Source organism: Ictidomys tridecemlineatus, chromosome 2, assembly GCF_052094955.1.
Source record: "Ictidomys tridecemlineatus isolate mIctTri1 chromosome 2, mIctTri1.hap1, whole genome shotgun sequence".
NCBI lineage: Eukaryota > Metazoa > Chordata > Mammalia > Rodentia > Sciuridae > Ictidomys > Ictidomys tridecemlineatus.
In genome coordinates this window covers 26,182,477-26,197,765 of record NC_135478.1, presented here as the reverse complement: position 1 = coordinate 26,197,765, position 15,289 = coordinate 26,182,477, and the positions used below count along the sequence as shown (strand labels likewise).

The 15,289-nt window shown below is 33.8% G+C and overlaps 1 protein-coding gene across 36 annotated transcripts in view; it reads left to right on the top strand.

Annotated features, from left to right (window-relative positions):
* Arpp21 (cAMP regulated phosphoprotein 21) overlaps positions 1 to 15,289 on the top strand; it is a 150,205-nt gene that overhangs the window by 53,650 nt on the left and 81,266 nt on the right. For 35 of the 36 annotated variants that reach the window (XR_005735847.2, XR_005735848.2, XR_005735845.2 and 32 more), the window contains 2 exons: positions 5 to 64; positions 786 to 926. Coding sequence is in view for 30 of the 36 variants with exons in the window: in XM_040289958.2 (XP_040145892.1) it covers positions 5 to 64; positions 786 to 926 (201 nt within the window). In the remaining 6 variants the exon portion in view is untranslated. Of the gene's footprint in view, positions 1 to 4; positions 65 to 785; positions 927 to 15,289 lie in introns of those variants that run through there. The other variant, XR_013434360.1, reaches the window with a different exon arrangement.

Below are 15,289 nucleotides of genomic sequence, written 5' to 3'. Positions count from 1 at the left end.
GCAGGGACAGGATGATACTCTTGAAAATGGAGCAGGAAATTATTGATTTCATTGGTGACAACAAGTATGTTAAATGGCAGTGCTGGCTGATGAGATGATGGGTTTTAGTTTGATATTTGGATTAAATTACTCATTTTGGACAGATTTAGGCATAAAATATTGTTTAATATGTTTCTTGATTTGTTAAATGGAGATGTTATTGGGAGTCGTATGCTGATGGGGATTGTTGCTTGGACCACGCGTGCTCCTGCTTGTTAAATTCCTGACAAAATGGCTATTAAACAGGGGGCCACCAATTAGCATAGAATAGCTGTACCACGAAGCGACCCTTTTCATTTTTATTATAGTTTTTTAATGGGCTCCAGCTGGCTGCAGTCAGTTATGCCTGGAAATAATTGTGCTGCTTTCAGTGTAAACTGGGTAATGACACATCTCCAGATAGGCATCTGTAGTCACGTATTATGTCATATCATTTGTCCTCTGCCTGGCTCTGTTGATAAGGTATCATGGACAAAAATAGAACACTTTCCAACAGATATTAAGTTCTCTTTGGCAGGAGAAATGTGCAACTATGAAACAATAATACGTATTGTAGCTTAATCAATACGTCTATAATAAATGGAAATCTTGCCTCGAAATGGGGACACTAAGTAATGCCAGAAATGAAAGCAAAAGGCTTAGTGGTTTGGATGAAAGAGAAATAGTTTTGTGTGTCTACCTGTAAAACGTGCTGTGGACAAGAAATGAAAATGCTGATTTCGCTTTTTCTTGTAACTCTGTTTCAGTAATCATTATAAAAAGTTCCCTCAGATGTCATCGTATCAGAGGATGCTTGTCCATCGGGTGGCAGCTTACTTTGGATTGGATCATAATGTGGATCAAACAGGAAAATCTGTCATTATCAACAAGACCAGCAGCACCAGAATGTAAGCCCCATCACTGTATTTATTTAGCATTTTCTTTTTTTTCTCTTATGGGTTCATTTATAAGAGCACAGTATTAAATTCAAAGTACATGACATTTAAAATGTGCAGTGTTCTTTATCTTTTGCTCTTATCAGTAGTAGTGTGGCATTTATCTGTAGAAGATGATCTGCGATCCAAGAAAAGTTTGTAAAATTCAGGCAATAAAGTGAATTTACTTCCTGATATTTTACATAGCTCTTGAAACATGATTCTCTTCTTTCTATCAATAGTCCTTGAAATTACATACAAATCCATGGGAAATTTTATGTCCAAATGTAACTCAAGTTGAAAGTAAAAGACTTTTAAGAAACCATGACATGTACAGAGTAATGGTCCTATTTCCCCTTTTCTGATTTGTTGACATCTATCTTATTGTGGTTTCCAGGGTAATAAAACCCCCTGAACCTGGAGACAGAAATCCTGCCTCTAAATTTCAATTCTACCTACCAGTTGTGTGACTTGGCACTTGTCATTTAAAATCTGCCATCTCAGTTTTTTTTTCCCCCTGCAAAATGAGAGTTTTGAGCTAGATGATATCTAAGTTTTATCTCTAAAAGGAAGATGATAATTTGTTTTTTCTTCTTAAGATAATCACTTGATTTCATCTTAGTAGATTATTGTTGTCCCACTGAGTCATGAAAAGCATAATAATGAGTTTTAATTTGCTTTGAAACTTGGAGCTATCTCTCTTTGACCCATGGAACTTTTGAGTACAGTGCAAGCCACTTCTATAACAAGAGTCATGTTAAACTCTTTAACTGTCCAGTGTAAAATATTCTCTTTTCTAATTCATTTTTCCACACTGTGCTTAGTAAGCTTAGGAATACCCTGTGAGTGAAGGGAGCTTTTGTGTCAATCTGAGTATCATGATTAAAATATTCTTTTTTTTTTTTTCTTTTTCCTATTCACTGGGGTTGGAACAAGTGGGGATAGAGATAAGCCTCTTTGTCTACTCAGGGATCACTCTGTGCTCAGCAGAGGCAGAGGGAAAGTCACACTGGAGAGTACAAACTAGGAGACCTGGGACCACACTTGGCTATTATGTCAGGGACACTGAGCACTTCACTTCTCTGGGCTTCAAATTATTTGAATATATGCCGGACTGTTTGAAGTGGATAATGTTTAAGGGCTCTTAAAGCTTCAGAATTATTGAGTCCTGGGGTTATATTCTATTTTACTGGCAAAACACATTTTAAAATTTATCAGTTTTCCACTCTATCTGATTGTTGACACATGTGCCTCGTATTTTGAACAGTAGTGGAAGTTAAAGGTTATGTCTCTTAATCCTTCACATCTTCCCACTCCATCGAATACTCTGGCTCGTTTTTGTTGTTGTATGGCTGTTGATGTTTTCTATTCTCCATTCTGTTTTTTTCCTGTGGCTTTCAGGTACCATAATGTAGAGAAGTGCTGATTGGAAAAAAAAAAAACTACCTCCTTTTAATTTTTTTTCTTTCTCTTTCTCTATAAGGCCTTAAGGAAATATGAAAAACCCTCCAGATTAAGTAGATTAAGTTTCATAGAGTTTCACCTGGTGGATAGATTTATCTATTAGATACACTCTTGGTAATCACAGTCATGAATATATAAAAACATGTTTGTAGAATAGTTTTTGAGAATATTAAGCCTTTGTAGAAAGGCTCTTGCTAAACTTCAGTACCTCTAAAGCTGCTTTGTTCAGTATGGTAGCTATTCACTTTTCGATTTCAATTAATTAAATTTAAATAAAATTAAAACTTTGAAAACTTAGTTTTCCCTCTAGGCTAACCACATTTCAACTGCTCATATTGGATTTATAGACTGTTTTCATGATTTTGGAAACTTTTATTCGTCAATTCTTCTCTAAATCTTATATTTTCTGCAAGTTTCCAAGTAACACTAGAGGTTATAATCTGTCCTTTAAAACTTTAAATATCTGAATAACAAACATTGTAATATTAGCCCTTTTTACTTCCAAAAGAATGCCAGCATTTTTTGTTTGTTTGCTTTTTTTTTAAATGGCCATTTTATAATAGACCTCACATACTTATAAGTTCAGGAAGAGTGAAAAGCATCTCTTGAAGATTTGATAGCTCCAGCAGAAATGCCAGGGCTCAGTCTTGGCCTAGTTCTTTGCTCTTGCATTTCCATCTTTACCCACCCTTCTATGAGTCAAATCCTCCCTAAACAAAAGAGACAGAAGGCTACATGTCATGGACTTTCAAGTATTTTCTGAAGAGTCTAGCCTGTCATTGTTCAATCGGTAACTGCCAACTCTTAGTGTTCTATTCTGACCATACTTCTGACCATCTTTTATCTGATTGGCTATTAGAGGACAGGGTAATGGTGGAGGTGATTCAGGGATAATTGACACCTATTAATAAGAAAAGAGGATGAATTAAATGTTCTTTTTCAAGTGGTAACAAGTCACATTTTTCAGGACCTGAATCATTTTCATGGTTTTAGTGAAGAGAAAATAGCATTTTGCAGAGACTTGTATGTTGGATTTTAAAATTCTATTGCCATGAAATTGAAAGTGGAATTGAAGATAGGAATGGAGCATTCACAACAGGCTATCCAAGGCCCAGGTGTCTTGGGATTTTTGTTGTTGCTATTGTCATTGGTTTGTCTTTGGTTGGAGGGTGTCCTTTGGATTTTCTGAAAATTTTAAGTGTTCTCTCATCAAGGCAATTGACATGTGATAGTTAATGGGAACCATATTATTTTAGACACATTGATTTGAAATATTTTCATTTATTTGATGGAAGGAGGCAGGGATGAGAATTTCTCAGATGGGTTCTTGTGAGTTTTGTGTTTAGAGAATACCTTTTCAATTTATACCAATTTGTGTTACTTCAAGGAAAATACACAGAAATGCATATATTAAATGGCACTATGACTTTGGAGAAATTAAACAAAAATGTCAGTTGAGGACATAAAAGTCAGCTAAAAGTTTGGGGGAGGTAAAACATTCTTTTATAATTTTAATGTTTCTTCTTTACTAACACACTATTGGTATATAAAGTGCTTCTCTAACTTAGATGCAGACATAATTATGATACTGTTAGCTAAACATTGGCCATGATTTATTTCCCAACATAATGCTTTTCTCAATGAAAGGCAGTTCAAGTACTTTGAGATAAGTGACTTCAGAAGGTTTAGATTTTCATGAAAACTAGTTTTACATGAAGTTCAAACTATTTAGGTCATAATGACAAATGTGTGAGGAGAGTGTGTCTGTGTGTCTGTGTATGTGTGTGTGTGTGTGTGTGTGTGTATGTTTAATTGATTTCTAGCATTTTCTGAACATACTTAGATATAATATATAATAAATTTTTCCTTTCATGATGGAAATAATTTTTCTCAGGACATACTTCTCAGCTGATATCATCTCTTACTTAAAATAGCGTTATCTACAATTATTCATTGTAATGGATATTTTCCCCTTGTCCCATGTACATTTTTACATTACATCCTACAAACTAGGTTTTATAAAGTTTGAGGCTTGAAGAGGAGCAATAGTTAGCATGACTGGAGCCTAAACTAGTAAGTCTAATAAAAAAATTCTTAAAGAATTCAATTTTCTTAAGGAGAACTATCTCAAAAACAGTGAGCAAAATTCTCAAAAATATTTCATGGATTAGATGGGAATCCCAACTCTTTAAGCCCATCATTGTCTCAGAAGAAACAGAGATTGAAGGACTGTCGTTTTTGTTAAGATATTTTTAAATTTCAATTCATTACTATTAGTGGATGATAGAATCTTCCTGCAATTGGATAGTTCTTACAGGATTTTCTGTACTCATTATATATGTGACTCGTTGAAGGGGTACATATATTAAATTTAAGCCTCGCTTTCTTCCATTTCACTTTTTCCCCCAAAGAATGAAAAGACCACATCTTAAAAAAATAATATTAGTGTAGAATGTGAACTTATTCATTATGTTATCACAGAATTAACGCCACAAGCTACCTAGATGACCACCCCTGTGGCTTCATACTATATCCATAATAGCATCAGTGAAGGAAGAAGAAGAAGAAATATGGAAAAATAGTTGCAGTAGAGTCACTAGAGGTTTTCTGTTAATATAATCAGGGTTCTGGGAGCATTTGTGAATTTCCTGATGATAGCAGAGTAGTCATATCTTGAAGTCTTGTTGTATACACAGACAAAATTTTCCAGACAGAAAACACTTCCAGCAACTGCAACTTATCAACAAATCTATACCCTAGCATCTAGACTTCAGTCTCTGTAGTTACACAAAAACTAGAAGATAGGACTTCGGTCACACTGAATCTTACACTCTGCTGACAGAAACGGGCTATTCACTTCAGAATCTGCTATCTTAAAAGCCGAAAAATGTAATGAAACTCATTGCAGACCCATAGTAGGCACCTAGCAAGTATCTAGAGAATGATCAAAAGCCCACTATGTTAAGTACCCACTAGAAAATAAAAACAGATTTTGTGGGGACTACCAACCTACCTAATTAATGGCTCATGTAGGCATTTACAAGGGTATTGAGGAGAGTTAAGACATAAATATATAAGGTAAGAAGAGGGATACACTGAAAGTAGGAGTATAAGATGCAAACAAATTTATGATGATTTTTACATTTATTGAGCACTTAGGTGGGCATTCTGTATAGATAGTTGTATTTAGTTCTCATAGTCATCTAATGAAGAGGATTTTTTTGAAAAATAATTTTTCCAACCTTATCGAAGAGAAAATTTACTGAGGGAGAGTGAATGAGTTGCCCAGATTATACTGCTACAGATAAGAATAGAATCCTGATCTTTTGGCCTCAACTCCAGGGACTTTATGATTTTATACTTCCTGGAGACAAATGTAGAGAGAATGAACTAGTCAGGTCCAGTGGAAGTTCACATGAGATCGGAGGGGACACTGGAGGAAGTCAGCCCTTAAAACCGTAGACCATGAGGGTTGATGTACATAACATGATGATTTAACAAGATTAATCTGCTACTCATGAGTGGGATGTATTCAAGCACGAAGACTAGGTTGACTACTTTGACTTTTGCCTTTAGTGAGGCCTAAGGCTATCCATGGAGAACAGGAAATAATATCTGTGTCCTTGTGAGAGACTGTTCAAGATGCTACTATCTGAGCAAACTGATAACACTTGACTAAGACACTTGCCCTTGCAGTACTATAACCTCCTTGGTTCTCAGAGATCACCAGAGTACGAACAGCCGAGTGTATGGGACCTATAACTTCCAAGCACACTGTTGGTCCATAAATGGAGTCTTAATGGCTCAAAAAGCTGCTCATCAGAACTGGCTGCTATTTGGTTGGAGTAACAAATGCAGCCCCTAAGGTGAGGCCCTCTCCACTGTGTTTGTTCATGCTTAGTTATCCCTTGCCCCATATATTGCATTAAATGTTTTATTTTCTGGCATCTTTTATTTCTTACTGTTGGAATTCTTTATTTGTTGTCAGATCAGATGGTGACATCCAATGAATCCCTTGAAAACCTAGGGTATAGGTATTAGAGCCGATGTCAATTTAATACTACAAATGATATTGATAATGTCTTTACTCTCTGTACTGTTTCATTTTTTATATTTAGGATTGAGGCTAGAAATATGAAGATTGATTTTGTTAAAATATTTTCTATACCACAGATATTTATTCTTTTTTATATTGAAGTATTTCCTTTCTCTCCCACCACCCCCCATCACAACTTTCTCTCTACTTATTTTTCTTTCCTCTGTGTTTAGCACAAAAAGGCTGATTGTTCTTTCATTAGATTTTTTTTCACCATCTCCTCCTTTTCTTTATCCCAGAGGTAGGATACTCACTTATATTGTACCATTTAGAGGCTAGAAACCATCCACTTGCATTAGTGTTTTCCAAAAGGCCAAGATTAGCCACAGGCAATGAGAGTCCCTGTGTATCCGAACATCTTTGCATATGTCAGAGCAACTGTTTAACTTGTCCCAGGTAATTTTCATGTTAAAAGGTTGTCATCTCTTGAACATTTTTCTTTTTTCTTTTCTCTTTTACATCCACCTACTCTCATTGCCTTAAATCCCCTACTTTTTTTTAAGAGTGCAGAGCAAAGAACGGATAGCAAATCCACTGGAGGGGACTAGTTACAGATTACCATAACTGTAAAGCAAGAAAGGTGGTCCAAAAGCATTGATTTGGGCTTGCATCTTAAGGGGCAAGTCTAAGGACACAACCTTATGATTCCAGGAAAGTGGGAGCCTGGATGTTCTCTGAGTGTTTTCCTGGAGTGCTGAGGGCTGCCTAGTAACTGGCCCAATCTGCTTATTTGTTCCAGAAAAGAGAATTAACTGAGCTTCTTAGTAAATATTTGCAAATGAGATAAATTGATTTTGTTAAGAGTCCCTGAACTGATGGATAATTACTGCACTCAAGTAAGGTTCATGGGACCTTCCACTCTCTCAGTTGACAGATCCATAATATAGAAGTAGAATGCAACACACCAAGGTCAAAAGAACACCTGCTCTGCTTATTTTCCTGAAGGGGCTAAGGCTTAAAATGTGATTTTTTTTTTTTTTACCCGAAGGCATTTCACTTCCTGCAGGTGATTTTATTTATATCAAAATAAAGCAAAAACATTTACAAAACAAAACCAAAAAAATGCATTTTTTCCTCCCATGTTTGTTGTATTTCTTTCCCTTTGTCTAGGTATGTGAGTAGCACTGTGAACAAACTGAGCAGATCCTGATATGGATGCTCACTTAATAATCCTCTGACGAAGACCAAACATCAATTTATTTAAGTGCCTCTTAGAAATCTGTGAGTGGTTGGCTGGCATCGTGTCATTTCTAAACATGGTAAATTTACTGTGCACTTTTTTTTTATAGGAATGGCATTGAAAATCATCTGAGTAGAAGACAGAGATAGAAACCTGAGAATCACATTGCTTTCAGGAAAACCATGAAGTTTATTTACTGACCAAACACCTAGTTCTTTTTTTTAATTAACACATAATACATGTGCAATATATTGCATAAATACATATATGCAATATAAGGTGGTGTTGGAATACATATTGTTTAATGATCAAATGAGAGTAATTAACAATTCAACATTTATCATTTTTTTTTGTAAGGATACAGTTCTTTAATCTATATTCAGGTTCAAAGTGAGACTTACTATTAATGTCAGGCAAACTTCATACAATTTTCCTCAGATATGATATTTTCTCCATATTATTATTTCATTATACCTTAGAGAATATGAGATTCTATAGATAAGAGAAGTTAATGTCAGAAATATGCAATAAGAAGAAAAATTAAGTTTCTTATATTCCTTTCCACGTGAAATTATTTATGGGTCTTTTAGTGTAAATAATTTACTATTTAATTTTGGAAATGAAACATACAGGTAACATAGTATCCTTAATTTATTTTTAAGAGTCCTTTTATTGAATAATGTTATCTTTAACATTGTATTTATTCACTTGCTTATTCATTCATTTATTTTGCTCCCAACTTTATTGGTAGATAAAGCTAGACTATTTTATAGGGGGGAAAACTGAGATTCAAGTCTTGATCTTACCTAGTCAGTAGATCAAGATCTTAGCCAGGACTTTTTCTTATTCTATGTCAGGGAAGGGAGAACTAATGTTAGTATAAGCTGTGTCCACAATTAATGATGACAAACAAGAAGAAAATCAAGCAGTAATCTAGTGCCCTTTGTTACCCATTGGTACTTATAAAATACTGATATGCATTTGATGGATTTTTAAAATTATGCAGAGAACCAAATTAAACAATATTAATACTCACATGGGTAGTAAACCCAATAATACTGAAAGAGAAAATCTCCATAATAACAAAACACTCTGGATTAAAAATTGTCTTGGCATATTTAGAAGTGAGGTGAAGCCCAACTCTATGTTCTTCAACTGTGTCAGGCATAAAAGTATTTCTCAGGTGTTCAGTACTGTGAGTACTGTGCTTTAAAGAGAAGTATCACTATACAATATACTCATGTTCTGTTCACTGTTAACTTGCAAAGCCAAGATCATTTTCATTAAGACCATCTGTGTGTATGGGTGTAAAAAGTAGATGATGTTTGCAAGTCTGGGAGTGCAAGGGTGTAAATGAATCATATGCATTACACAGTTTAGTACAGTTAGAGAAAGGTTCACCATTCATATGATATTATCATAAACATATAATAGTTCTTAAGGGATCATAATTAGGCTGAACTAGTTCTTTCAAGCTGCAGCTTTGCTTCTGTGGACAGAAGAATTAGGCCTAGAACCTGAGGGCTTCCCTCATTGCTGCTATCTGCCTTGACAGTTAACACCTGTGTAACAATTGTACCTTGGAAGTTTTAGGGAATACTAGTTGTGCCTATGGATATCATAATAATATGTCATGTTGCTTGGAATGAATCTTTAAGCTATAAATGAGAGTCTACTAAGATAAGCAAACATTTACCCAGTAACTTTTATCCCAGTTTTTCCTTCCCACTTTAATCTTTCCTGATTCCCCAGAGGATCACATCTCCTAATTTTTCCATCTTTACTTCTTACCTTCTGTTCTTCAAACCAGTAAAACAAAAAAAGTAGCATTTCTTTATGCATCCAAAAAAAATGGGTAATTTTTTTTTTGTCTGTGTGTGTGTGGGGTAGGGTACCAGGGATTGAACTTAGGGGCACTCGATCACTCAGCCAAATCCCCAGCCCTTTGTATTTTATTTGGAGACAGGGTCTCACTGAGTTGCTTAGCACCTTGCCATGGGTAATTTTCTGTCAACTGAACAGGACTATCAATCCTGGACTTACCCAGCAAACTGAAATGCCATATTCCTATGTAAGTCTCAATGGAAAATTTTTTGTACAACATTATTGTAAATAAACAAAAAGCTTTCATTCCAAGGAACAATAATCATACTTAGTAGTTTCCAAAGACAACATTACTTTCATAAAACTTTGCCTCATTTGGAAATACATGAATCAAACCATTATTTGAATATTATAGTAGAGATTGGATCTGTCATGATTAAAATTAACAGTAATGAAAATGTTGGTTCAATATTTATTGGCATGCCTTTAGATTTTGCCTCCTCAGAAAAACCTGAACAGCATAAGATAAGGTTCTAACATTTACTAAATGCTTTATCTTCATTGGGCTGAATAGTTTACTCGAATTATCTTATATCTATTTAATCCTCCCAAACACTTTAAGGTAAGTATCATGACTTTCTATTTTACATAACAAAGCAAATAAACAATACCTCTTCCTTGAAAAGGTTATATAAATTGCAAAAACTCTTATAATGACTGAAAAGATAAGACTTTTATTAGATTTGCTTCTCAAAGTTAAAGTTATGTCTTTTTTTTTTCCTACCAAGAATTGAACCCAAGAGCGCTTAACCACTGAGCCACATCCCCAGTCCTTTTTTTTTTTTATTTTGAGACAGGGTCTTACTAAGTTGCTTAGGGCCTTACTAAATTGCTGATGCTGGCTTTGAACTTGTGATCCACCTTCTTCAGCCTACAGAGTTGCTGGGATTACAGGCGTGTACCACTGCACCTGGCTCTGTCTGTATTTTTAACAGCATGCTAATTATTAAAGCTATTGCTAAGTTAAATAGAGTATGCTAGTTCAGGTTCATTTCACATGAACTTGCTGCATCAGTCTTACTTTTTACAGAGCCAAGTTTTGAGCCATTGGATATATTGATGCTATTATCTCTTAATGCATCACATAATTTGCACTTAGAAGTATGGAAAATTTAAAGAAAGGCAGTGTACAGATAGTTAAGTCATCTTTTTAGCCAGTTTATTACCACTGGGGGAAAAAGCCTGAAGTAGAAAACTTTCATGAAAATTCTCTGGTGTTGATAAAGAAAGCATTCACCATCAATTTAGTGCTGAAAATGAGAAGTTGAATGTGTGTACCCAGTGCTGTGCCTTCTGCCAGTTAGCACCAGGAGAGAAGTGAATGAATGTGCAGTGACCCAAATGTCACATGTGTGGGATAAGGTTCAATTATTTGTTCAGAGCCTTACTTGGAAAATACTTGGGAGGGTTTTTTGTTTGTTTGTTTGTTTGTTTGTTTTGGTATGACAGCAGAATGCATTACAATTCTTCTTTTTTTATTAATTTTTTTTAACTTGGTAGGTTTTGAAAGTCTAAGGAGCCTAAAGTTGTCAGAAGCTAATCCTAAATCTTACTCATAGACTAATCCTAAAATTGAAGATTCACTCAAATAGCAAGCATTTTAACTGATCGCTTGGCACTTATGGGATAAAAATTGAAATATTTTTAGAATTTCAAGAACCTGGGCATATATCAGATGTTATCTTTGTACTTGAGACTAGATTGTGCATACTATTTTATTGCTTTTTCATGTAAAATAATACACAACTCACTTTAAAGATTTGCTTTTCTCTCATGTAATTTTTCTACCATAGACTTTATTTTTCATTCATGGAAAATTTGAACTTTTAGGCAAACTTGGAGAAACATGACTGTTAAGCTAAGTAGATCTGTCTGAAAGGTATGCCTGTTTGGTTGTGTTACAACACCACGATCAATACAGTTCATGCATAACCAAGCTCACAAACTTAGGATAGCATATTCCATATCTTGAGTTCATGTGATTTCTTTCACTTTTTCAAATTTTGTAGTCATCATTTTTTTCTTATCCTTTTATTTCTTTTTATCTCATGATTATTTGGTCTTCTCCTCTAGAGAGGAAAAATAAGGTCTTCAGGTTGTACACTATCATTTAGTTATGTTTGTAATATTACTATTAGTAAATGCACATTTCTATGTATATAGAACAAGAAGGACATAGTAATGAAGAGAGTGATTTTGCAGGAAGGGAGGAGTTTACATACACTAGAAAGCTTTGACGTGAATAAGCCAAGACAAGAAGCAGGGAGAAAAATTACATCTGGCATTTCTTAAAAAAAAAAAAACAATACAGTAGAAAGACTAAGAATTGCTTTGACAAATGAAACATCTAAATGCTCATTTCATCTGATTATAAAATAAGGCATACTGTGGAAGAATGTTTTCTAAGTATTCATGTTGAAAAATACCTTAATTGTCCTTAATCCAGCAATTAGGTATAAATCACTATTAAGTTGTCAAATTGGTTTCCTGTCTTTCTGAGCTAATAACTTTTATTATTTTGTTGGTATGAAATGCATGTTTATTATAATAAGCACAAAGATATAAAAGGTGAGAAGGAAAGCTTCCTGTTATCCTGGTGATCTCACCAACTAGACATACGTACTGCTCGCAGTATTTTATTATTAGTATATGTTATAGTTTTAACATAAATATGATCAAGGTATAGCTGTTTTTGTGAAGTGCTTTTATGTGCTAGTCCATATTATTGGATATCACTTAATATAAATGCATACTGCAGATTGCCCAGTTTCTTACCCAGTCCACTATGTATTTCGATGCTGTGAGCAATGGAACAATATCTTCACAATTTATTACTATTTTCTTTGCATTCATTCTTAGAAATTAAATCACTTTGTTAAGGCAGATTCATATTTTTAAGGCCCTTTAATCCATAGATCAAATTGTTCTCCAGAGAAGCAGTACCAATTTAAGAGGTGTCTTACAGACCTTTGTTGTCTTTGAGTACCCTGTGCCCTGTGCAAACGTCTTTTGTGAGTAGTCTTGGGTAAAGGAGAGTCAAGGTGCTTTTTATTACTCTACTTGTCTCTGTTTATCTTTGCAATATACTATAGAAACAGAGAACAATGAAATTTGAAAAGGTGTGCAAAATTGGAAAGATGAGTTTAAAACATGCTAATTAAAGAAGCTGGCTACTAATACTTTATATGTTAGATTTGTAAGGTTTAGTCACATTGAAAAGAGAGTGAAGTGGTATAAAATGACAAACTGATAAGGACAATGGTGAGGTTAAATTATTTAAGAAGAATATAGGATTTTCTTTTTATTTTCAAAAAATGATGCCAAAATTTTAGACATGTTTAATTGTAAATTCCAAAGTATTAAGATAATAGTGTCATATAGTTTTCTCTACTATGTTGGCAACAAAAATGTATTTGATAAGTGTCTTACCATCAAAAGATTGTTTTTCTGTTCTGTGCAAGAACCCTTTCTTTCTTGAGATGCTTATGCATATTAATGACTACCTTTCAGTTACTCGGAATGAAATTCAAAGACTTCTCTTTGTAATCCAACATATTTAGAATTAAATTCTTTCATTATGTGTGGATGTAGGAAGGGATCAAACTTAACTATTTGGAAGAAAAGTAATAAGTTTGTTTTCAGGAACATATCAGATTGGGTAAACCATTTAAAATACTTCATGACCAAAAAAAATATTTAAAATAATAATGAATATTCATCTATTTCAAGCTTCCAGGGGAAATTTTCTGTGCATCATGGAGCTAGAAAGAATACCCCATAAGGCTAAAATCCACAAGGAAAAGAAAAATTAGGCATGTATGATACATGGGCATGAGACATATAGTAGAGTCCAATCATCATCAATTTAATAAATACCATGACCTTTTGTAGCTTTGAGAATTTTAGAGTTACATTCCCACATTAATACATTAAAAGTAACTCATTACCCTTTTAAATAAAGGCCTATAATATATTATTTTACCTTCATTCATTTTATGTCTCAGAAATAATATTGCTATGGTGTTAAATTAGTTGTAAAAGGAATTTTTAAAAGCTGTAATATAATGGTGCATTATCAGTAATTCTTAGTTTAATCATTGCAATATTTCAGTTGTATACCTTAGTCTGTATGAACTTAAACCAAAATTGCTTTTTAGCTTTAGAGTCATAAATAGTTCTCTATAAAACCAACCTAGAAAAATATTACTAAGTTTGTTTAATTCTTTTTAAAGTAAACTTTAAATGATTACTTTATAATCATTCAAAATATTTTTCAGAAAAAAACATGATGGATTTGTAATTTAAATTACTGCATTCAAAGTTTTGAAAAAAAAATCTTAAGATATTTGCAAAGCAGTTATTGAGAATGCACATTTTATAAATTACATCAGAAGAAGTAATATTCTTGCTCTAAATATTTGAATTATCGATCGGAACAAGACTTCTGATTAATTTTTGGTTATGTAATTGATGTATTTTTTTCCTAAATATACCCTGCTCTGAAAAACAAATAAACAGAACTATTAAAAATGGAAATGGAATTTTAAAATAATATTCAAATAGCTCTCTTCTGACATACTTTAAACTGAGATGTTTCAAAACTAGGAGAGTTAAGATTCTCATTTCCAGCTTTCTTCCTTCCAAGGATCCTCTCAGATTGAAAACAATAATACATAAACATGTAATAAAGTTTTATATGTACTATGTATTCATATAAACCTATGAATTATAAAATACATATTATACACATATAATATATTTAAATACATGAATATATATTAGGTATACTTACATCTCTATAATATGATTAATTTTGGTCAACATAAAACATAAATATAATTTTTTTGGTGGTGCTAGAGATTGAATTCAAGGCCTTGTGCACGTGAGTTTAGCCCTTTACCAACTGAGCTATATTTCCAGCACCCACAAATTCAATTTTTAAAGATCTTCTTGATTCTCTAAATATTTTTTGTTGTTGTTTTGGGGTACTGGATACTGAACTCAGGTCCACTTGGCCACTGAGCCACATCCCCAGCCCTATTTTGAATTTTATTTAGAGATGGGGTCTCAGTGAATTGCTTAGCTTCTCACCCTTGCTGAGGCTGGCTTTGAACTCTCCATCCTCCTGCCTCAGCCTCCTGAGCCATTGGGATTACAGGCTTGTGCCACAGTGCCAGGCCCTTGATTCTCTAAATTTTAATTTATATTCTTACTAAAAACTCTTTCTTGTTCTATTTTATAATTACAGAATTTGTCCTCATATCTTATTCTTTGACTCTTTTAATCTTTCCCTGAATCATGATGATTTAAGAATAGCTGTACTAAATTTTTAATCATTCATATATTAATTTATTCATTTGACTGAATCCTTTCTGGGTGCCACATATGAATGTAGGCACCAAGGGTTAAATATTTTTAAAAAACAAGATCCACCTGGGTGTGATGGCATACCTGGAATCCCAGTGACTGAGCAGACTGATGTGGGAGGATCACAGTGGAGGTCAGCCTTGGCAACTAAAAATAAAAATAAAAAATTAGAAGGAATGGGAATATAGCTCTGTAGTACAGCACCCCTGGGTTCAGTCCCCAGGACCAAAAACACAAAAATGAAAAAACAAAGTCTTGTGTACATGAAACTTAAAGTCTAGTTCTAGTTGCCATTCTTAATTCACACACTAATGTCGTTGATCTTGAAGCAGACTTAGTTTAGAA